This window comes from Ranitomeya imitator, chromosome 2, assembly GCF_032444005.1.
Source record: "Ranitomeya imitator isolate aRanImi1 chromosome 2, aRanImi1.pri, whole genome shotgun sequence".
NCBI lineage: Eukaryota > Metazoa > Chordata > Amphibia > Anura > Dendrobatidae > Ranitomeya > Ranitomeya imitator.
Window position 1 is genome coordinate 308,188,252 of NC_091283.1, and position 25,709 is coordinate 308,213,960.

At 46.3% G+C, this 25,709-nt stretch overlaps 1 protein-coding gene across 2 annotated transcripts in view; it reads left to right on the top strand.

The window, feature by feature from the left end:
• The window catches only part of LOC138663374 (oocyte zinc finger protein XlCOF8.4-like), a 31,462-nt gene extending 13,976 nt beyond the window's left edge, over positions 1-17,486 (top strand). Inside the window, exon 3 of one of the 2 annotated variants that reach the window (XR_011318177.1) lies at positions 14,232-14,322. Coding sequence is in view for 1 of the 2 variants with exons in the window: in XM_069749554.1 (XP_069605655.1) it covers positions 14,232-14,797 (566 nt within the window). In the remaining variant the exon portion in view is untranslated. Of the gene's footprint in view, positions 1-14,231 lie in introns of both variants that reach the window. The other variant, XM_069749554.1, reaches the window with a different exon arrangement.
• Positions 17,487-25,709: the final 8,223 nt, after the last annotated feature.

The window sequence follows — 25,709 nt, forward strand, 5'->3', positions numbered from 1 at the left end:
GGGGACAACAATACTGGCACAGTTCTGCCTAGCCCACGGTCTAGGAAACAGTTGGCTGTAGGCGTTTGCTCCTCCTCCTCCAAAAGCGAAAGCTCGTCCACAGAGCGCAGTCGCACGACCACTCCATCCACAGCTGTCAGTGTTGCACCCGTGGTGTCCCATTGTGGAACAGCTAGTTGGAAGCGTCAACAGGCTGTGTTGGAAATTAAGAGTTTGGGCGACAACAGACACACCGCGGAAGTACTGGCCGAGTACTTGCAGCGAGAAATTCAGTCATGGCTGGGCAGTGTACATCTTGAGGCAGGCAAGGTAGTCAGTGATAACGCAAGGAATTTTATGGTTGCCATAGCCCTTTCAGAACTGAAACACATACCTTGCCTTGCTCACACATTGAACCTGGCTGTGAAGTGCTTTCTCAAGAATTACCCAGATTTACCAGCCCTGTTCCTGAAAGTGCGCAGACTTTGCTCGCACATCCGCCAGTCGCCCGTACACTCCAGCCGTATGCTTAATCATCAGCGATCGCTGAATCTTCCCCAGCACAGCCTAATAATCGACGTGGCAACAAGGTGGAACTCCACACTGCACATGCTTCAGAGGCTGTGCGAACAGAGGCGTGCTGTCATATATTTGTGGGAGGATACACATACATGGGCAGGCAGTTGGATGGCTGACATGGAGTTGTCTGGTGTGCAGTGGTCGAAGCTACAAGACCTCTGTCTAGTCCTTCAGTGTTTTGAGGAATGCACATGGCTGGTCAGTGTGGGCGACGCCATCATAAGCATGAGCATCCCACTAATGCGTCTGCTGATGCAAAGTTTGATGCACATCAAGGAGCAGGCGTCTGCGGCCAAGGAGGAGGGAAGCCTTGATGACAGTCAGCCATTGTTTGCTCAGGGAACTTTCCTGGACCAAGAGGAGGAGGAGGATGGGGCTGAATATTTATGGGAGGAGGATGCTTCACAGGGGGCAATAGAAACTGGTGGCATTGCAAGGTCAGGTACAGGGTTTTTGAAGGCCACAAGTGATGTAGATTTTCAAGAAAGTGCTCCTCAACCCAGCACAAGCAGTGAATTGACACCTGGAACTTTGGCCCACATGGCAGAGTATGCCTTGCGTATCCTAAAACGGGACCCCCGCATTATCAAAATGACCGATGACGATTACTGGTTAGCATGCCTCATGGAGCCACGATACAAAGGCAAATTACAAATTATCATGCCACATGAGAACCTTGAGCAAATATTGGCTACCAAACAAGCAACTCTTGTAGACCGTTTGGTTCTGGCATTCCCAGCACACAGTGGCGCTGATGGTTCTCACACGAGCTGTAGGGGGCAACATGGCAGAGGTGTTAGAGGTGCACAAAGCCGAAGTGGCGTTGGACAGAGGGGATTTATGACCAGGTTGTGGAGTGATTTCGCAATGACCGCAGACACGACAGGTACTGCTGCATCAATTCAAAGTGACAGGAGACAGCATTTGTCCAGTATGGTTACCAACTATTTTTCCGCCATTATCGATGTTCTCCCTCACAGGTCATTCCCCTTTGATTACTGGGCATCCAAACTAGACACCTGGCCCGAATTGGCAGAATATGCATTGCAGGAGCTTGCTTGCCCAGCAGCTAGTGTGCTCTCAGAAAGAGTCTTCAGTGCTGCTGGTTCAATACTGACCGAAAAAAGGACACGTCTGGCTCCCCGAAATGTTGATGATCTAACCTTCATTAAAATGAACCAATCATGGATTTCGAATTATTTTGCTCCACCTTCATCTGCAGACACGTAGCTTTCCTGAAAAATTGCTTGTATTTGGCCTCCTCTTACTGACTGCTCCAATTCCGCCATATGCAGGTGCCGAATGTCCACCATAGGCCATTTTTATATCTCCCTAAATGGGCTGACTCCCCCCACAGGTCCGTGGTCACAACTTGGCGCAAGCACCCGTGCGAGTGCCGTTTGCCTGGACAGGTGTGTGTGCCCACTCTTGGGCGACGGCACTGGCACAGGGTCCCACATACTACAATGAAGTGTCTCTGACGGTGGTGGTGCACAACCAATGTCCGACACACCGTCGTAATATGAGGGGCCCTGTGCCAGTACCGCCACCCACGAGAGAGTGTTCCCCCTCCCCAGCTGGAACTGTGCTCTACCACTTGCAAAACTTACCTGCCCCACCACTGTGTAGTCTGTGCTGTTAAATCCTTAAATGGCACTGCCATTACAAGTTTGTTGCAATGATAGATGATAGTTAAATTATACAGGGGCCCTGCCCTCCATTTAGACCCCTTAATGCTTTGCGCCAACTACCACTGTCTGCAACTCTGCAGAGGAGCCCACCCCCGTACCTAGCTATGCCACCAGTTTATTTATGACCAATTCATTCGCTGACATTTAGCCAACTATAGTATTTTGGCCTACTAACTGTCAGCCACTTATAACAGTTGTCCTCCGCTGAACAAAACTATGCCACCTGAGTAATCCTGTTACCAATTGTGAACTGCATTTAGCCACCTTTTTTTATTTTAGGCCTCTGTCTGTCTGTCTGCGACACACATTACAACTGTCCTCCGCTTTACAAAGCTATGCCGCCTGTGTACTACACAAACTACTTTTAAACAGACATTAGCCTACTTTTTTTTATTTTAGGCCTACTCTGTGTGTCTGAGCCACTTATTACAGTTGTCCTCCTCCGCTGAACCAAGCTATGCCGCCTGTGTACTCCTCTGACCAATTTAGAACAGCCTTTAGCCTACTTACTTATTTTGTCCTAGTAACTGTGTCAGACTCTCACAACAGTTGTCCTCCACCGCTGAACGCAGCAATGCCGCCTCTGCAGTCCTCTTAGCAATTGTGAACAGAATATAGCCTTATTTTTTATTTTGGGCCTACTCTGTGTGTCAAAGCCACTAATTACACTTGTCCTCCTCCGCTTAACCACACTATGCCGCTTGTTTACTCCTCGTACCAACTCTGAAATGCATTTAGCCACCTTTTTTAATTGTTGGCCTACTCTGTCTCTCTTAGCCACTTATTACAGTTGTCCTTCGCTGAACAAAGCTATGCCGCCTGTGTACTCCACTTACCTATTTTGAACTGCATTTTGCCTACTTACTTATTAAGGCCTACTAACTGTGTCTGCCTCCCATTACTGTTGTCCTCCACTGAACAAAGCTGAGCCTCAATTTTCATCCGGTGTCAGATATTTAACTGCATTTGGCCTACTTCTTTGGTTGGGCCTACAAATGGTGTGTGCCGCAGCTTGGTGTTCTCCACAGAATGAAGGTGATCTTAAATTTACAGGCTTTCAGCCTACATCACATATTACACTGCATTTGGGCTACTGGTTTAGTTGGGCGTACTAACGGTGTCTGCCGCTGCTTGGTGTTCTCCTCCACTTTACAAAGCTGAGCTTCAGGCTTTCGGCCTACATCACATATTACACTGCATTTGGGCTACTGGTTTGGTTGGGCGTACTAACGGTGTCTGCCGCTGCTTGTTGTTCTCCTCCACTGAACAAAGCTGTGCCACCTGTTTACTCCTGTTACCAATTTTGAACTGCATTTGGTCCACTTTATTACTTGGGCCTACTAACTGTGTCTGCCACTCATTACAGTTTTTCACCACTGAACAAAGCTATGCTGCCTGTTTAGTCCTGTTACCAATTTTGAACTGCATTTAGCCTACTTTATTCTTTGGGACTATATCTGTGTTTCCTCCTCATCCTGCCCATTGGCCAGCCACTGCTACATGAGTCTGCTGGTACATTGACCCAGACAACTACATTACCCTTGCACTCTACACAGCCAGAATCTGACCCTGCTGAAAGTCAGGTTCCCCTTCCCGCATACTATACCAGCTTACACGGGGACAAAGAGGAAGGTGCAGATGAAAGTGCAGGCTCCTTCATCAGGTTGGGGGGGTCATACTTGTTGGCGACATCACTGACACAAGGCCCCTCATAGTACGCAAAAGTGTCTCTGCCGGTGGGAGGCGCCCCCGCCGTCAAACACACCGCCATACTTTGAGGGGCCCTGTGCCAGTGCCAATGCAAACAAGTGGGCCCCCCCTGCTTGCTCAGGATCACAGCACTTGCAAAGTTGAAATACCTACCTCTCCCTGCTCCACCGCCGTGACGTAGTCCGCGTTTCCTGGGCCCACTAAAATCTTGAGCCAGCCCTACCCCCCACAACTTTAGCCAAATGACCCCCTGTTTTCAATGCCTAACTATTATTATAAAGTAAATCGATCCTAAAGAAGTAAAAGTCGCTCAACTCTAGCAGCTGCCAGTGTTGCACACGAGGTGTCCCATTATGGAACAGCTAGTGGTAAGCATCAGCAGGCTGTGTTGGAAATGAAGTGTTTGGGCGACAACAGACACACCGCGGAAGTACTGGCTGAGTACTTGCAGCAACAAACTCAGTCATGGCTGGGCAGTGTACATCTTGAGGCAGGCAAGGTAGTCAGTGATAACAGAAGGAATTTTATGGCTGCCATAGCCATTTCAGAACTGAAACACATACTTTGCCTGGCTCACACCTTGAACCTGGTGGTGCAGTGCTTCTTGAAAAATTACCCGGGGTTACCAGCCCTACTCCTGAAGGTGCGAAGACTTTGCTCGCACATCCGCCGGTCGCCCGTACCCTCCAGCCGTATGCTGAACCATCAGCGATCGCTGAAGCTTCCCCAGCACCGCCTAATAATCGACGTTGCAACAAGGTGGAACTCCACACTACACATGCATCAGAGGCGTGCTGTAATGTATTTGTGGTAGGATACACATACACGGGCAGGCAGTTGGATGGCAGACACATGTTGTCTGGTGTGCAATGGTCGAAGCTACAAGACCTCTGTCAAGTCCTTCAGTGTTTTGAGGAATGCACACGGCTGGTAAGTGCAGATGACGCCATCATAAGCATGAGCATCCCACTAATGCGTCTGCTGATGCAAAGTTTGACGCACATTAAGGAGCAGGCGTCTGCAGCTGAGGAGGAGGGAAGCCTTGATGACAGTCAGCCATTGTCTGCTCAGGGAACTCTCCTGGACAAGGTGGCGGATGAAGAGGAGGAGGAGGAGGATGATGGGGATGAATATTTATGGGAGGAGGATGCTTCTCAGGGGGCAATAGAAACTGGTGGCGTTGCAAGGTCAGGTACAGGGTTTTTGTGGGGGACAAGTGATGTTGACTTGCAAGAAAGTGCTCCCCAACCCAGCACAAACAGTGAATTGACACCTGGAACATTGGCCCACATGGATGAGTATGCCTTGCGTATCCTTAAAAGGGACCCCCGCATTATAAAAATGATGACCGATTACTGGTTGGCCTGCCTCCTGGATCCATGATATAAAGGGAAATTACAAAATGTCATGCCACATGAGAACCTTGAGCAAATATTGGCTAGCAAACAAGCAACTCTTGTAGACCGTTTGGTTCAGGCATTCCCAGCACACAGCGGCGGTGATCTTACACGAGCTGTAGGGGGAAACATGGCAGAGGTGTTGGGTTCACAAATCCGAAGTGGCGTTGGACAGAGGGGTTTTATGACCAGGTTGTGGAGTGAGTTCGCAATGACCGCAGACACGACAGGTACTGCTGCATCGATGCAAACTGACAGGAGACTGCATTTGTCCAGTATGGTTACGAACTATTTTTCCTCCCTTATCGATGTTCTCCCTCACAGGTCATTCCCCTTTGATTACTGGGCATCTAAAATAGACACCTGGCCTGAATTGGCAGACTATGCATTACAGGAGCTCGCTTGCCCAGCTGCTAGTGTGCTATCAGAAAGTCTTCAGTGCTGCTGGTTCAATACTGACCGAAAAAAGGACACGTCTGGCTACCCGAAATGTTGATGATCTAACCTTCATTAAAATTAACCACTCATGGATTTCAAATTATTTTGCCACACCTTCCCCTGCTGACACGTAGCTTGACTGGAAAATGTCTTGCTTTTGGCCACCTCTTACTGACTGCTCCAATTCCTCCATTTGCAGCTGCTGAATGTCCACCATAGGCCATTTTTAAACCTCCCTAAATGGGCTGACTCCCCCCACAGGACTGTGGTCACCACTTGGCGCAAGCACCCGTGCGAGTGCCGTTTGCCTGGACAGGTGGGTGTGCCCACTCTTGGGCACTGGCACAGGGCCCCTCATATTACGACAGTGTGTCTGACCGTCAGAGACACTTCATGTCGTAATATGAGGGGCTCTGTGCCAGTACCGCCGCCCACGAGAGTGTCCCCCCCCCCCAGCATGAACAGTGCTCTGCCACTTGCAAAACTTACCTCTCACTGCTCAACCACTGTGTAGTCTGTGCTGTTAAATCCTTCAATGGCACTGCCAATACAAATTTGTTGAAATGATAGATGATAGTTAAAATATACAGGGGCACTGGCCTCCATTTAGACCAGTTAATACTTTGCGTGAACTACCACTGTCTGCTACTCAGCAGAGGAGCACACCCCTGTATCTAGCTATGCCACCTGTTTATTTATGAACATTGTTTTGGCAGACATTTAGCACACTTTACTAATTTGGCCTACTAACTGTGTCAGCCACTCCTTCCAGTTGTCCTCCACTGAACTAAGCTATGCCACCTGTGTACTCCTGTTACCAATTTTGAACTGCATTTAGCCAACTTTTTTATTTTAGGCCTACTAAGTCTGTCTGTGCCACTCAATATAGTTGTCTTCCACTGCACAAAGCAATGCCGCCTGTGTACTCCTGTTTCCACTTTGGAACTGCTTTGAGCCTACTTTTTTATTTTAGGCCTACTACCGTATTTTTCGGACTATAAGACGCACCGGACCATAAGACGCACCCCAAATTTGGGGTGAAAATTGCAGAAAAAAAGATTTTTTTATAACATGGGGGTCCGTCTTATTGTCCGAATTTACAGTATCTTATGGCGGTGGCAGAGCAGGGTCACAGGAGGCAAGGTGTCGGCAGAGGTGGGGTGATGCTGGGATGAGGAGGTGCTGGGATGAGAAGGTGCTGGGATGAGAAGGTGCTGGGATCAGGAGGTGCTGGGATCAGGAGGTGCTGGGATCAGGAGGTGCAGTGAGAGGTATGGCGTGAGAGGGGTCCCTGGCGTACCATGCAGGCTTACCTAGGTGGCAGAGGTGCGGTGGCAGAGGTCCGGTGGCAGAGGTGCGGTGGCAGGGGTGTGGCGGCAGAGGAGGCGCAGTAAGCGGGGTCCCTTTCCCCGGTATGGTGATGCAGCAGGCCCGGTATGCAGCAGAGCCGGGTGAATCCTCTTGTTATCGGTGGGCGCGGCCATCTTCCTGAGGCCGCGCGTGTGCAGATGAAGCGCTCTGCTCCCGGGGCTTCAGGAAAATGGCCGCGGGAGGCCGCGCGTGCGCAGATGGAGATCGCGGCGGCCATTTTCCTGAAGCCCCGGGAAGCAGAGCGCTCCATCTGCGCACGCGCGGCCTCCGGAAAATGGCCGCCACCACCGATAACAAGAGGATTCACCCGGCTCTGCTGCATACCGGGCCTGCTGCATCACCATACCGGGGAAAGGGACCCCGCTTACTGCGCCTCCTCTGCCGCCACACCCCCGCAACCGCACCTCTGTCACCGGACCTCTGCCACCGCACCTCTGCCACCTAGGTAAGCCTGCATTGCGACTATTAGACGCACCCCCCATTTTCACCCCTTTTTTGGGGGGGAAAAAGTGCGTCTTTTAGTCCGAAAAATACGGTAAGTCTGTCTGCGCCACTCAATACAGCTGTCCTCCATTTAATGAATCTATGCCACCTGTTTACTCCTGTTACCATTTTTGAACTGCTTTGAGCCTACTTTTTTAAGGTGGGCCTACAAACTGTGTCTGCGCCACCCATTACAGCTGTTTTCCATTGAACAAAGCTATGCCACCTGTGGACTCCAGTTACCAGTTTTGAACTGCATTTAGTCTACTACTTACTTTTTTGGGCCTGCTAACTGTGTCTGCCCCTGATTACAGCTGTCCTCCACTGATCAAAGCTGAGCCTCAATTTTCATCCTGTTTCAGATATTAAACTGCATTTGGCCTACATGTTTGGTTGGGCCTACTAACGGTGTCTGCCGCTCCTTGCTTTTCTCCTCCACTGATCAAAGCTGAGCCTCAGTTTTCATCCTGTTTACAATATTAAACTACATTTGGCCTACTTGTTTGGTTGGGCCTACTAACGGTGTCTGCCGCTGCTTGTTGTTCTCCTCCACTGAACAAAGCAGTGCCGCCTGTTTACTCCTGTTACCAATTTTGAACTGCATTTGGCCCACTTTATTACTTGGGCCTACTAACTGTCTGCCACTCATTACAGTTGTCCTCCACTGAACAAAGCAATGCCGCCTGTTTAGTCCTGTTACCACATTTGAACTGCATTTAGCCTACTTTATTATTTGGGCCTACTAACTGTGTTTCTTTCTCATCCTGCCCATTGCCAAGCCACTGCTACATGAGTCTGCTGGTACATTGACTCAGACCACTACTTTCCCCTTGCACTCTACACAGCCAGAATCTGACCCTGCTGAAAGTCAGTTTCCCCTTCCCGCATACTATACCACCTTACACGGGGACGAAGAGGAAGGTGCAGATGAAAGTGCAGGTTCCTTCATCAGGTGGGGGGGCATACTCGTTGACGACATCACTGGCACAGGGCCCCTCATAGTACGCAAAAGTGTCTCTGCCAGTGGGAGGTGCCACCCGCCGTCAAACACCCCGCCATACTTTGAGGGGCCCTGTGTCAGTGCCAATGCGAACGAGTGGGCCCCCCCTGCTTGCTCAGGATCACAGCACTTGCAAAGTTGAAATACCTACCTCTCCCTGCTCAACCGCCATGACGTAGTCAGTGTTTCCTGGGCCCACGAAAAACTTGAACCAGACCTACCCCCCCACAACTTTAGCCAAATGACCCCCAATTTTCAATGACTAACTATTATTATAAGGTAAATTAAGATTGACAAGCTTCAGTAATACGAATTGATGTTTTTGGCATTAAAATGGGCACTGTAGGTGTTTTCCTGTCCTCTACTCACTGCCGACTTTGCTTCCCCATTGACTTGCATTGGGTTTCGTGTTTCGGACCGATCCTAAAAAAGTAAGTCGCTCAACTCTATCTATCACTACTGTGCCCCCCTCTATTGTAGCCCCACTACAGTTCTAGCCTATCCTATATCCTATTCTAGCCCCAATCCTATAAACAGTACCCATTGAGTACATTTACATATAAATATATATACAGTACAGACCAAAAGTTTGGACACACCTTCTCATTTAAAGATTTTTCTGTATTTTCATGACTATGAAAATTGTAAATTCACACTGAAGGCATCAAAACTATGAATTAACACATGTGGAATTATATACTTAACAAAAAAGAGTGAAACATCTGAACGTATGTCTTATATTCTAGATTCTTCAAAGTAGCCACCTTTTGCTTTGATGACTGCTTTGAATACTCTTGGCATTCTCTTGATGAGCTTCAAGAGGTAGTCACCGGAAATGGTCTTCCAACAATCTTGAAGGAGTTCCCAAAGATGCTTAGCACTTGCTGGCCCTTTTGCCTTCACTCTGCGGTTCAGCTCACCCCAAACCATCTTGATTGGGTTCAGGTCTGGTGATTGTGGAGGCCAGGTCATCTGGCATAGCACCCCATCACTCTCCTTCTTGGTCAAATAGCCCTTACACAGCCTGGAGGTGTGTTTGGGGTCATTGTCCTGTTGAAAAATAAATGATGGTCCAACTAAACGCAAATCGGATGGAATAGCATGCCTGCAGGAGATGTGTTGGCATGGCTCGAGTCCTGGTTTCACAGATTCACTCCATGTCATAAATTACATTATGTTTTCAATCCTAAAAAATTCAGATTACTGCACAATCTCTCCTGAAATGGGGGCACTAATACTTTCTCTACTCTTCTGGTCAGGACTCGGTAGCTCCAATGGTCCACCATAAACGAGTGCAACTCCAGTTTAGTGTTGGAGTTCTCCCCTCGTACATACTTTTTTGAGGGAGATGTAACATATTTTTTGTTCTGTGTTTTTTTTTTTTTTTTTTTAATGTCTCCATTACCTCTTCCAAATGTGCGAGATCTAAATTGAAGATGCCCCAGCTCTGCAGTATTATAAAAAGCTCTCTTTAAATGTCTAATATTTTTTTCTTGAATCTCATCTGATAGAAAATATTGGCCCTTATGATAGTTTAGATTGCCAAGAGCCACCGAGCACCATACTCTAATTACTCCAGAGAGTTGATACCACTACTCATATTTTACTGATGAAGACTGAGTTTGAACATTTTGATAGATGTGTTATTGTCCATAGTCCGTTTTTGACTACAGTAGTTACTGCCCAAAATACTCCCATTTTTCACATCTGACATGTTGCTTTTTGTGGTGATAACTTTAGAATTCTTCACAAAGGATAATAGGAAACAAATGGACCTCACAAATTATTTTCCAACATCTCTTGAATCCAACAATACCCTGTATACGGTTGTACACTACTGTCTGGGCACATGGCAGGGTTAAGAAGGGAAGGAGCACCATTTAGCTATTTGAATGCATATCTTGTTGGAATAGATTCCAGACACAATATATTGGTTACCTGGCACCTCAAAATATGGCTACCACAATCAGGCTTGGCACTATCTACTCAGCTTTGCAGATCCCAAGGATAGCCTTGCTCAACATTCTTTACATGGATCTGTTCTTACACAGAGATCCCTAGGCTTGGGCCATGGTGTTACCTGCTGTTCTGTAGAGTGAGGTGGGATGATGAATAGTCAAGTAGTTGGGTAAGATCCACGAGGGCAGAGAAAATACAAAATCATAAGAAGCAAGATTAAGGGGTCACAGCAGCTTAACACAGAGGACTGAACGAGAGGAGAGCAAGGCTGTATCTGGCATCTTCCTGCAATTTGCTTTGAGCTTTAGTAGGGTGGGGTGCTTTCCAATTGGCGAAAGCAGGAAGCAGATTACTCCAGATGGACAGCACACACACCCATAATGCCTGATTGGAAGGTACTACAGTTCACAGCAACCCTAATCTAAGTGGCTGAACAGAGCCTGCACCATTCAGAGCTTCTGGTTCCGATATCTCTTCCATCCCCAGTGCTGCCTGCAGAATGCATAAGGCCATGCATGGTGACAGAAGTAGAGGTGGCAGGTGTGGATCCCAGGCGAGATGGTACACACCATTTTCACAAGCCTTAATATGACAAAATGCAGAAAACCAGAGCAGTTTAAAACCTAATAAAATGACTGCATTTTGGAAATGATAATGAGTCACCCCCAGGGCAGTGGGGTACTCTGTATCGGGTCCAGTTTTGAGGGGGAATGTCACGGAGGCTGTGATCCGGTCCGTGGCCCTGGGCCTCAATGTTAAAGGGCAACGGTCTTTTAAGGGAAAAGCGTCTAAAGCGTCAATAGTGGGACCGACACTGCATTAAAGGAGTCCTCTGGGGGATGTGTTGGCAGCACTGATGTTACTCTTCCCACAGGTGAAGCAGGGTCTTAAGATGTAAGGCGTGGATCTTATGTGCCGATGAATAAAGATAGGGCACAAGTTGTAAGTCTTTACCTGGTTTACTGCAGTTGGCTGGCCACAGTCCAGGGCACCAAGCACGGGTGGTGGTATGGCCCGGCCAGCTCAGAGGCAATGGACGGTCCCCTTCTCCATGTGAGGTCCGTGAGCCTTTCCTCTAGCGCCTCTTAACGACGAAGTCCCTGCTGCCTAAAATTTCCTACAGGGTCCTCCACTTTCCCCCTGTCCTGAGACAGGTACCTGCACGACGGGCAGTTCGAGCTGTTTTACATGGACTCTTATCATGCCCCGGGCTCCTTAGGTGCTGCTGCGTCTCAGGCGAGTTACATATACAATTACATACAGTTTCTGGCCCTCCGGTTCTGCTCTGTGTCCTAGAGTTCCACAAAAGCCTTGGGCTCCTGGTACCTGGTTCCTGCGCTTCGGCTCTGAGGGTGCCCGGTCACAGTTCCCCTCTGAGCCCTGTTCATAACCATTGCTCCTTTCCTCTCCAGGTACTCCACAACAACCCTCCAGGTTCTTTCTCCTTTCCCAGAGGCTGCAGCTCCCTCGTGGCTGTCAGACCTCTCTGCGTCTCTCCTAGACGTCCGTCCACTTCATTGTTCCTCTCCAACTAACCTAACTCCTCCTCCAGGTCAGGATACATATAGCTGGGGGACACTCCCCTGAATCCGGGTCTTGAGCTCCCCCTCCAGGCCTGGATTCAGAATGTGTTGAATGTGGGTGCCTTACCTGGTGAAGAGAACTCCCTTGCCTCTGATCATGACATTACCTTCCCCGAAGGAAAAGCAACATCACTGTAGCAACCGGTTACCTGGGGTGCTACATTAACCTTCAGTGAACTAATCTATAGTAGTGACTATTTTGACTCCATAGCCACTTTCCAAAAATTAGCGTGCAGTGGATGTTGGAGAGTGAAAACTGCGAATATACCATTTTATTACTCACCACATAGTGCCCAGATTGTGCTCTAAGAGACACACACCGTAAATAATGACTACATGGGTCCTAATTTTGATTTGGGCACACTGAAAGACTCAGAAGCGATGGGAAGATTTGACTTTGTGAAAGTGGATATAGATGGATTGGTTTATAAAAGTCATATTGCTATTTGAACATTTCCATTGAAGAAGAACTCGCCACCTCTCGTGGCAGCCTGTTCCACTCATTGATCACCCTCACTGTCAAAAGGTTTTTTTTCTAATATCCAATCTGTGTCTCCTCTATTTCAGTTTCATCACATTGCTTCTAGTCTTTCCTTGTGCAAATGAGAATAAATCAATAAAGCTATTTTTACATACCGTGTATACTCGAGTATAAGCCGACCCGAGTATAAGCCAAGTCACCTAATTTTACCTAAAAAAAAAAGTGGGAAACTTATTGACTCGAGTATAAGCCGGGTATGCATTGTCCCCTCATCCCTATCTTTGTATGTGTGGCTCCTCATCCCTATTCTTGTATGCAAGGCTCCTTATCCCTATCCTGGTATGATTGGCCTCCATCCCTATGCTTGTATGCACGGCCCCATCCCTCTCCTTGTATGCATGGCCCCATCCTTCTCCTTGTATGCACGGCCCCAACCCTCTCCTTGTATGCATGGCTCCATCCCTATCCTTGTATGCACGGCCCCATCCCTATCCTTGTATGCACGGCCCCATCCCTATCCTTGTATGCACGGCCCCATACCTATCCTTGTATGCACGGCCCCATCCCTATCCTAGTATGCACGGCCCCATCCCTATCCTTGTATGCACGGCCCCATCCCTATCCTTGTATGCACGGCCCCATCCCTATCCTTGTATGCATGGCTCCACCCCTATCCTTGTATGCATGGGCCCCATCCCTATCCTTGTATGCATGGCCCCATCCCTATCCTTGTATGCATGCCCTCATCCCTATCCTTGTATGCATGCCCTCATCTCTATCCTTGTATGCATGCCCTCATCCCTATCCTTGTATGCATGCCCTCATCCCTATCCTTGTATGCATGGCCTCATCCCTATCCTTGTATGCATGGCCCCATCCCTATCCTTGTATGATTGGCCTCCATCAAAAAACATAAAAAAATAAACCATTACACTTACCTTCCTTCGCTCCCTCGCAGCGTCTTGTCTCGATGCCAGCAGCTGCTTTATGCTTGTAAGCATTGCATGGCAGGGACGTCATGCGCTGCTCACAAGCAGAGCACGACTTCCGGAATACTCACCGCTCCCAATGCCAGAACTATGTGTGTGGGGCAGTGAGTATTAAGTAGCGCACACAGCGTCAACCGCCATTCGGTCATGTGTGCCGCTACTTAAGAGAAATTAATATTCAGAATGAATATTCATCTCTGTTAAGTAGCGGCACACGTGACCTCACGGCAGTTGCAGGACCGGCTGCTGCAGCTGACACTGCGCGAGCTTTTACAGAGAAATGAATATTCATTTCTTTTTAGCAGCGGGCATCGGAGTTAGCTGCAGCAGTCGAGTCCTACCTCTGTGACCCGATGCTCCGCCGTTGCCTCTCCCCTCCATGTTCTGGACACCTCACTCGAGTATAAGCTGAGGGGAGTGATTTCAGCACTAAAAATGTGCTGAAAACCTCTACTTATACTTGAGTATATACATCAACTTACCATTTTTCCAGACAGTTTTAGGAGAAATGTTCAAAAATATAAAGTTCAAGGATATTTTATTGAAAAATAATTGGTTTTATTTTTGACAGATGACTGTACCTGGAAATCAGAGGGACAGCTGACATCTTCAATTTTAAAATCAGATGATCTTGAGATCTCACAGGATACAATTGAAGTGAATTCCATTACTCCAGATATACTATCATCCCTTCACAGCAAAGATCTGTCATCTGATTCACTACCGGCTACTGAGGAAAATCAAAGACCCAAAAGAGGCATTAAAAAACAAACTGCTCCTAAAGCAAGGAAGTCCTTTTCATGTTCAGAATGTGGGAAATGTTTTAATTGGAAACATCATCTTGATCGACACCAAAGAATCCACACAGGAGAAAAGCCTTTTTCCTGTTCAGAATGTGGGAAATGCTTTAACCAGAAAGTGAATCTTGATCGCCACCAGAGAAACCACACAGGGGATATGCCTTTTTCATGTTCAGAATGTGGGAAATATTTTAATAAGAAAGGGCATCTTGATGTACACCATAGAACTCACACAGGGGAGAAGCCTTTTTTTTGTTCAGAATGTGGAAAATGTTTTGTGAGAAAATCAGATCTTGGTAGACACCAGAGACTCCACACATGGGAGAAGCCTTTTTGATTTTCAGAATGTGGAAAATATTTTGTAGCCCTGGTCTATGTAGCAGAAGCTATCAGACAAGTGCAGCTTCTAGTCTCCCATGGGGACTATTGAAGCAAGTAGACAGTTGTATCTAAAAAACATTTTTTTTTTATTAACTCCTTCATGACCCAGCCTATTTTGACCTTAATGACCTAGCCGTTTTTTGCAATTCTGACCAGTGTCCCTTTATGAGGTAATAACTCAGGAACGCTTCAACGGATCCTAGCGATTCTGAGACAGTTTTTTCGTGACATTTTGGGCTTCACGTTAGTGGTAAATTTAGGTTGATAATTTTTGCGTTTGTGAAAAAAATTGAAATTTGGCTATAATTTTGAAAATTTCCCAATTTTCAAATTTTGGTATTTTATTCTGTTAAACGAGAGAGTTATGTGACACAAAATAGTTAATAAGTAACATTCGGTAAAACAAGAGGTGCCGCGCTGCACAAAGGCTATAGCCGTATGGTGAGTGAGTTCCAATGTCCTACCTCACCTGTTCTACCAGGTGTTACCGCAAGGAGGTAGATTGTAATAGTTATATACATGTAGACAGTTGTCATCTTCCAGCATGGCTACTAAACATCCCAAAGAGTCAGTTTACAAGCGTGAGGAGAAATTGTACTAGAGACCTTGATTACGATTTAGAATCTAAATATTTGATGGATCAGTTTACTGAAAAGGGATACTATCTGCCACTCCTTAAGAAAGCAAGTGAGAAGGCAAAAACCCTGGTAAGAACAGATTTAATTTATGGGGGAAGACCAGCGAATGAGAGCTGCGATACGGCACAAGCAATCAGTAAGTTACCTTTCATCACCCAATTTCATGTTAATAGGAAGAAATTTACCAATATCATTCAGAAACACTGGTCCATCTTGAAAGGGGATAAAAGTGTGGGTGAATTACTTCCAGAGAATCCGAGGTTTATCTATAGGAGGGTCCAGAACGTGGGAAACATTCTGGCCCCCACTATTAAAATGGGAATGAGCATTATGGGGCGCGAACCATCAGGACACCAACATTCTATGGATAAAGGATTTTTGTATTTGCTGTGTACGTATAGAAAGTAAACGATCGGCTCAGACGCTGTTTTGGAATGCAGATAGAACTGAATCATTTTTGATTAGAGACAACATCTCCTGTCATTCCAAAGGGGTCATTTATACGGTAAGATGCCCATGTCATAAGCACTATGTGGGCCGCACTAAGAGGCGGCTCAAAGATAGAATAAAAGAACATTTGGACAACATTGGCAAGGGTTTTATGGGGCACCCGCTATCGCGCCATTTTGCGGATCAACATAATCGGTCATGGTACCGCACCTCCTTCTGTGGGATTCAAATTGTTAAAGAAAACCTTAGGGATGGGGACTATTTGAAAAGTATGTCAAAAGTGGAATCGAAGTGGATCTTCACGTTGGATAGTTTGGCCCCTAAGGGATTAAATTTTGAGATTGAATTCTATGCCCTATAAGGAGAAGGGTTTCTGTAATGGGAGCAGTTGTTTTAAATTTTAAATTATAAATTAGGAGAACTGTTATGTGCAGTGTTACTGTAAACAGGAGCAGCGTTTTTTTAATTAGCTCTTGTGCTGTTCACACTAGCGTCAATTGTACTCAGAAATTTTTTTTTAAAGCAGTATGTAGGCGAAACATTTTTATATTTATATTTTAGGTTTATATACACCTTTTCATGTTTTCCAAGCATTGTGCACTGTCCGTAGATGCTAGTTTTGGGCAGGGCATCTTTTGTTCGAGGAGTCCACATTTACTGTGAATACTGGTAGTAACAATTAAACATCACCGCTTTTTTATAAGAAAGCATCTAAAGTATGTTGTGTTTTTTAAACAGGGTTGGGTATTTATCCATGTATTTATCGGTTTTAAAGATATTATTAAAGGTTGCAGTTTTTAATTTAAGTGGGGTTGGGGTTACACCTAGTTCTTAACTGGCAACACAGCATTAGCATTCTTATTCATTTATATGTTTTTTAATTTGGGTATCACCATAGGGTTTAGTAGCTTTCTATAAATCCGGGAGGGTCCAGGCTTGGATCCTTGTATTCTTGTATATGTGGGTGGGCTCTGTTGGAGGTGGGCGTTATGCTGTGCACGACACTTCGTGATTGTGGCTATATAAACAACTAGCACAAGCAGGGCAGCCATACCTTGAGAAAGAGGGTCGTTGCCCTTGAAACGCGTCGGGATTGGCCCTTGTTTGTGTCCGTCTCACGGACTGGTGACATCACCGTTTAGCCACGCCCCTTTTCGCTTCGCTACTGTTCGGCGGCGCCATCGGCTGAGGCGGCCAGCCGGGATCTCCAGCCGCGAGCGTATAGGGGACTATTGCACTACGGGAGGACGCTCCCTTTTGAGTTATGTACTGCTGACGCCGCAGCCCTCTCATACTTCAGAGGATACAGTTTTGTGGCAGCTACCTTCTAACCCATGACATTTGTCAGCCTCCGTCTGTGAGGTAGGACATTGGAACTCACTCACCATACGGCTATAGCCTTTGTGCAGCGTGGCACCTCTTGTTTGTTTTACTGATTTATTTCTTGTTTGGCAGGGTTTTGCACACAGTCCGCCCAGGTGCCTGCAGCTTTATTTCGGGGTGTTTATCTTAGCGCCAGTGTGTTTGTTTTATTGCTAATAAATAACATTACCCTCATGTCTACTTTACATCAGCACAATTTTGGAAACAAAATTTTTTTTTTGCTAGGAAGTTATAAGGGTTAAAATTTGACCAGCGATTTCTCATTTTTACAGCAAAATTTACAAAACCATTTTATTTTAGGGACCACCTCACATTTGAAGTCAGTTTGAGTGGTCTATGTGGCTGAAAATACCCAAAAGTGACACCATTCTAAAAACTGCACCCCCCAAGGTGCTCAAAACCACATTCAAGAAGTTTATTAACCCTTCAGGTGCTTCACAGCAGCAGAAGCAACATGGAAGGTAAAAATGAACATTTAACTTTTTAGTCACAAAAATGATCTTTTAGCAACAATTTTTTTTATTTTCCCAAGGGTAAAAAGAGAAACTGGACCCCAAAAGTTATTGTAAAATTTGTCCTGAGTATGCCTATACCCCATATGTGGAGGGGAACCAGTGTTTGAGTGCACGACAGGGCTCGGAAGGGAAGGAGCGCCATTTGACTTTTTCAATGAAAAATTGGCTCCAATCGTTAGCGGACACCATGTCGCGTTTGGAGAGCCCCTGTGTGCCTAAACATTTGAGCTCCCCCACAAGTGACCCCATTTTGGAAACTAGACCCCCAAGGAACTTATCTAGATGCATAGTGAGCACTTTGAACCCCCAGGTGCTTCACAAATTGATCCGTAAAAATGAAAAAGTACTTTTTTTTTCACAAAAAAATACTTTTAGCCTCAATTTGTTCATTTGCACATGGGCAACAGAATAAAATGGATCCTAAAATTTATTGGGCAATTTTTCCTGAGTACAGTGATACCTCACATGTGGGGGTAAATCACTGTTTGGGCACACGACAGGGCTCGGAAAGGAAGGAGCACCATTTGACTTTTTGAATGAAAAATTAGCTCCAATCGTTAGCGGGCACCATGTCGCGTTTGGAGAGCCCCTGTGTGCCTAAACATTGGAGCTTCCCCATATGTGACCCTATTTTGGAAACTAGACCTCACATGGAACTAATCTAGATGTGCGGTGACCACTTTAAACCCCCAAGTGCTTCACAGAAGTTTATAACGCAGAGCCGTGAAAATAAAAAAAATCATTTTTCTTTCCTCAAAAATGTTTTATCCCGCAATTTTTTTATTTTCACAAGAGTAACAGGAGAAATTGGACCCCAAAAGTTGTTGTCCAATTTGTTCTGAGTACGCTGATACCCCATATGTGGGGGGAACCACTGTTTGGGCACATGTCGGGGCTCGGAAGGGAAGTAGTGACCTTTTGGAATGCAGACTTTGATGGAATGGTCTGCGGGCATCATGTTACGTTTGCAGAACCCCTAATGTGCCTGAACAGTAGAAACCCCCCACAAGTGACCCTATTTTGGAGACTAGACCCCCCCAAGGACCTTATCTAGATATGTGGTGAGCACTTTGAACCCCCAAGTGCTTCACAGAAGTTTACAACGCAGAGCCGTGAAGATAAAAAATCATTTTTCTTTCCTCAAAAATAATGTTTTAGCAAGCAATTTTTTATTTTCACAAGGGTAACAGGAGAAATTGGACCCCAATAGTTGTTGCCCAGTTAGTCCCGAGTATGCTGGTACCCCATATGTGGGGGTAAACCACTGTTTGGGCGCACGCCGGGGCTCGGAAGGGAGGGAGCACCATTTGACTTTTTGAATACAAGATTGGCTGGAATCAATGGTGGCGCCATGTTGCGTTTGGAGACCCCTGAAGTGCCTAAGCAGTGGAAACCCCTCAATTCTAACTCCAACACACCCTTAACCCTAATCCCAACTCTAGCCATAACCCTAATCACACCCCTAACCCTAATGCCAACCCTAACCACAGCCCTAACCCCAACACACTCCTAACCATAACCCTAACCACAAGCCTAATCTTAACCCTATTTCCAACCCTAGCCCTAATTCCAACCCTAATTCCTATTCGAACCCTAACCCTAAGGCTATGTGTCCACGTTGCAGATTCGTGTGAGATTTTTCCGCACCATTTTTGAAAAATCCGCAGGTAAAAGGCACTGCGTTTTACCTGCAGATTTACCGCGGATTTCCAGTGTTTTTTGCTCGGATTTCACCTGCGGATTCCCATTGAGGAACAGGTGTAAAACACTGCAGAATCCGCACAAAGAATTGACATGCTGCGGAAAATACAACGCAGCGTTTCCGCGCGATATTTTCCGCACCATGGGCACAGTGGATTTGGTTTTCCATAGGTTTACATGGTACTGTAAACCTGATGGAAAACTGCTACGAATCTGCAGCGGCCAATCCGCTGCGGATCTGCAGCCAAATCCGCACCATGTGCACATAGCCTAATTCTAAGGGTATGTGCACACGCTGCGGAAAACGCTGCGGATCTGCAGCGTTTCTGCAGCTGCGGGTCCACAGCAGTTTCCCATGAGTTTACAGTTGAATGTAAACCTATGGGAAACAAAAAACGCTGTGCACATGCTGCGGAAAAAACTGCGTGGAAACGCAGTGGTTTACATTCCGCAGCATGTAACTTCTTTCTGCGGATTCCGCAGCAGTTTTACAACTGCTCCAATAGAAACCCGCAGTTGTAAAACCGCAGTGAAAGCCACAGAAAAACCACGATAAATCTGCAGCGGTTTTGCACTGCGGATTTATCAAATCCGCTGCGGAAAAATCCGCAGAGGACCAGAATACGTGTGCACAACCCTAACTCTAACCCTAGTTGTAACACTAGTGGAAAAAAAAAAGTTATTTATTTTATTATTGTCCCTACCTATGGGGGTGATAAAGGGGGGGGTTCATTTACTATTTTTTTTTATTTTGAGCACTGTGATAGGTTTTATCACAGTGATCAAAATGTGCATGGAACGAATCTGCCGGTCGGCAGATTCGGCGGGCGCACTGCGCATGCGCCCGCCATTTTGGAAGATGGCGGCGCCCATGGAGAAGACGGATGGACACCGGGAGGATCGGTAAGTATGAGTGGGGGGGGAAATGGGAGCACTAGGGGGTGGATTGGAGCACATGGGGGAGCGGACCACAGAACGGAGGGCTGGGGAGGAGATCGGTGGCGATGGGGGGGGGGGGGAAGCTGGGGCAGATCAGGGTCTCCAGCCATGGCTGATGCTATTGCAGCATCGGCCATGGCTGGATTGTAATATTTCACAGTTTTCATATGTGTAATATTACAAATCGCTCTGATTGGTTGTTTCACTTTCAACAGCCAATCAGAGCGATCGTAGCCACTGGGGGGTGAAGCCAACCCCCCCCCCCCCCCCTGGGTTGAAGTAGCACTCCCCCTGTCCCTGCAGATCGGGTGAAATTGGAGTTAACCCTTTCACCCAATCTGCAGGGACGCGATCTTTTCATGACGCCACATAGGCGTCACAGGTCGGATTGGCACCGACTTTCATGATGCCTCCGTGGCGTCAAGGGTTGGGAAGGGGTTAAAAAATAAAAAAAAATTAAGTTATATCACCCCCTCTCGCCCCATTCAGAAAAATAAAAAAAATATATATATACTCATATTTGGCATCACCGCATTCAGAATCGCCTGCTCTATCAATATATAAAAATAATTTTTCCAATCAGTAAACGGTGTAGCGAGAAAAAAAATTGAAACGTCAGAATTATGTTTTTTTGGTCGCTGCAACATTGCAATAAAATGCAAAAATGCAATCAAAAGGTATCTACACCAAAATGGTAACAATAAAAACGTCAGACCGGTGTGCAAGCAATAAGCTCTCATCCAGCCCCAGGTCCTGAAAAATTGAGACGCTATGGGTCTCGGAAAATGGCAACTTTTTTTTTTTTTTTTTTTTACAAACTTTGGAATTTTTTTTTTCACCACTTGTAATGACCTGGAGAATCATAATGTCAGGTCCGTTTTAGCATTTAGTGAACATGGTAAAAAAAAAATAAAAAAAACTGTTGTGGAATTGCACTTTTCTTGCAATTTCACCGCATTTGGATTTTTTTCCCATTTTCCCTTACATGGTATGGTAAAATAAATGGTGCCTTTCAAAAGTACAACCTGTCCTGCAAAAAACAAGCCCTCACATGGCCATATTGACGGAAAAATATAAAAGCTATGGCTGTGTGAAGAAGGGGAGCAAAAATGGAAACTCAAAAACAGAAATAACCCTGGTTCTTAAGGGGTTAAATAGACCAATCATGAGGAATAAGAAGGGGTGGTCCTAGTAGTGGACAACCCTTTTAAACATCTAAAATCCCACACAGATAGCAGTCATTATTAGCGATGAGCGAGCACTAAAATATTTGAGTCAACAGGTCACATGCTCAGCAGACGTTTCCAGGAAGACTAAGGGGGCAGGAAAATCGCTGAAATGGATGAAAACGGTGCTAAATTGGAATGAGAACAGCATGGAGAAGATGGCTGGATGCATCTCTGACTCTCAGGTCGCTTTTGGGATCAATGTTGTCGGAGTAGTACGCCACTTTTAAGGAGTGACAACAAAACATCCAAAACTGAAACTAAAATGTACAGGGGGATTGGCCCCTACACACGTCCGTCATTAACGGACAGGTGACGTCACCGTTAAATCACACCCCCCGCTCACCACGCTACTCCTACAGCGGCGCCATCGGCTGAGGCTAACCGCTATGAACACCAGCGTTTTCACGGGGTGTTGCAGCTTTGGGAGGACGCTCCCGCATCTGATACAAGTGGACATTGGGCAGGAAACTACCACGCAAGTCCGACCACCCTTTACAGGACCACACGTGCACCTGTAAGTGCCTCTCAGCGCAGCAATCTAACTTTTACTGTTCATTTATTTCTCGGTTTTAAGGCAGTTTTCCACACCACACCTGTCGGATTGCCTGCTGCTTTGGCTTCAGGCACATTGTGACTAGCGCCATTGTGATTTGCTGGTTCAGCATTTGCATTACGAAAATAAAATGTGTTTTACAAGTAAAAACATTCTTTCTTGTATATAAGGCAATTTAAAAAAAGAGAAAAAAAATAAGCTTCCTTCACCCCTTAGTTTGTGTTTACACGTAGCCTCTTTGCTGCATTTTTCCATTTTCTCATTGCTTTCAGTGGTGAAAAAAGCCTTCACTATAAATGTAATTTTAACATTTTAATACCTTATCTGGACATATAGTGTGTGACATAGTGAGACCCATCCTGTCTATTTTCAGTAAGCCAGGAGGAATAGACTGTTATCTATATGACGACTTTTGAATTTATGCAATTGTTCTTCACCATACACTGTTGTCATGAGTCTTAAGGTACCGTTACACTGAACGACTTACCAACGATCACGACCAGCGATACGACCTGGCCGTGATCGTTGGTAAGTCGTCGTGTGGTCGCTGGGGAGCTGTCACACAGACAGCTCTCCCAGCGACCAACGATCAGGGGAAAGACTTCGACATCGGACAGACAGCGGTAGGCAAGTATGTAGACAGCGACCAACGATCAGGCCCCTGCTGGGAGATCGTTGGTCGCTGAAGAAAGTCCAGAACTTTATTTAGTCGCTGGACTCCCTGCAGACATTGCTGGATCGGCGTGTGTGACACCGATCCAGCGATGCCTTCACTGGTAACCAGGGTAAACATCGGGTAACTAAGCGCAGGGCCGCACTTAGTAACCCGATGTTTACCCTGCTTACCAGCGTAAAAGTAAAAAAAACAAACACTACATACTTACCTACCGCTGTCTGTCCTCCGGCGCTGTGCTCTGCACTCCTCCTGCACTGGCTGTGAGCGTCGGTCAGCCGGAAAGCAGAGCGGTGACGTCACCGCTCTGCTTTCCGGCCGCTGTGCTCACAGCCAGTACAGGAGGAGTGCAGAGAAGCATAGCGCCGGAGGACAGACAGTGGTAGGCAAGTATGTAGTGTTTGTTAAAGACAGTTTCAACAAACAAACAAACAAACAATGCCGAAGTCCCCGGGTAAGCAGGGTAAATATCGGGTTACTAAGCGCAGGGCCGCGCTTAGTAACCCGATATTTACCCTGGTTACCATTGTAAAAGTTAAAAAAAAAAAAAAAAAAAAAACAGTACATACTCACATTCCGATGTCTGTCACGTCCCCCGGCGTCCACTGTGTCAGCGCCTGCCGGCCGTAAAGTAGAGCATATTGGTCGCAGTGAGGAAGAGGGGCTGGCAGTCCGCTTCCACACTGCGACCATTATGGGTGAGGATCAATCTTGGGCTCATTCATCTGACTAGCGTTTTTTTAATACCTACATATACTTCATTATAAGGCTTACTAGCCTTAAGAGCTTGAATCCTCTGGTCGGACTTTCAGTTAGGTTTTCTGGACTCTTTACCTGTGTCCTTCTTGCTTTTGATACCCATGTGATGGTATCTAATTGTACTTTTGTAACTTTTACTTTATTATGTGACATTGCTATTTAATAAATGCTTTTTTATATTTTGTAGACAGTAGTTTTGACTCCATATTTTTGGAATTTCTTAATAAAGAACAATGCCTATTCATTATGCTGCACAAAGTGTATTAAAGGTAGATGTTGGTACGGTAAAAGCAGTATTAGTCTGACTGCTACCGTATAGAATATGGCTCAGTCTCAGCACTGAAGGATCAAATGTCTTCCTTGGATTGTTGCCTGCCAGGCAATTGCACAAGAGAAATAGCAGAGAGCTGCCCGGCCAGTGCCAGCAAATCTCTGTTCAGTATCTTCTAAGATCAGCGGTGGGTCCGGTCACAGTGCCTTGGTGCTGCGCCTCGATACTGCGATCGCTGTGGCTAGTGCAGGTTCCGATGATGCTTCTCAGTTCCTGTGTACTCCACGTGCCGGTAAGGCAATTGCTGCGGCTGGAGCAGGGCCTGTGTGATGTGTTAGACCAGGTGATGTCTGCGTGACATGAAAGAGGTACGGAACATAGTAATGACCATTCAAACCAATGCATTTCGGAAAACAGGCCACCCTTTCTCTAAACATTTTGTTGAAAAACATTGGGGTCCGGCACAGGATATGGTGACTTGAAACATCTACCTTTAATAGACCCCGTGCATCATAATGAATATGCATTGTTCTTTATTGTGTATAATTGCATAACTTTTTCTTGTGGAAATAGGGGTTAATGAGTACAGCCCTTTATCTAACTGTACCTACCAGTATTTATATGCATAAACAACTAACTGGGCATCTTTCACAATTAAAATAGTGTGAATAGGCGCAAGGTCTACAGTATTTTAATCCTGTTCACTTCCCCCTTTATCCACACTGCCCACAGATCATTCTAGATGTTATACTGTCTTATGGGTCCTCTTTGTACTGACTAGTGTGAACAGGTACAAGGCCTAAAGCTAGCTCTACAAGGCCCAAAGCTAGCTTACACTAGTATTCATAATACTTATCTAATGTGTTATTTGCCTGTTTTGTGGTTCAATAAAGAATTGCCACATTGTTTTATCCTCATCCTGTGTTGTCTGAGTAGTATTGTGCACACGGTAAAAACAGAGCGGGCATTCAGTGGGATGAGCTCTGGTCCATGCGATTTCGGCTAGCGGACTAGAGCACCCGCTGACCTCAATGTCTCCACAGAGGCACTGCAATATACTATGGAAGACTGTGGGGGGACAAAGTAAATGTCTCTCCAAATGTGCCCCCACCCTTGGCATTCATTCCCCAGGGTCATTGTTTACCTTTAATTAACTCAAGCTCTTTGAAGCTCTTGACACAATGGTGTGAAATCTTCTGCAGCTGCAAGGCCGCGCTTAGTAACCCGATGTTTACCCTGGTTACCAGCGTAAAAGTAAAAAAAAAAAACACTTCATACTTACCTACCGCTGTCTGTCCTCCAGCGCTGTGCTTTCCTGCACTCCTCTGCACTGACTGTGAGCACAGCGGCCGGAAAGCAGAGCGGTGACGCAGCGGTGAGAGCAGAGAAGCAGAGCGTCGGGGACAGACAGCGGTAGGTAAGTATGTAGTGTTTGTTTGTTTTTTACTTTTACGCTGGTAACCAGGGTAAACATCGGGTTACTAAGCGCGGCCCTGCGCTTAGTTAGCCGATGTTTACCCTGGTTACCAGTGAAGACATCGCTGGATCGGTGTCACACACGCCGATCCAGCGATGTCTGCAGGGAGTCCAGCGACGAAATAAAGTTCTGGACTTTCTTCAGCGACCAACGATCTCCCAGCAGGGGCCTGATCGTTGGTCGCTGTCACACACGATATCGTTGCTACGTCACAAAAAGCAACAATATCGTTAACGATATCGTTAAGTGTGACGGTACCTTAAGCACATGATACAACAAG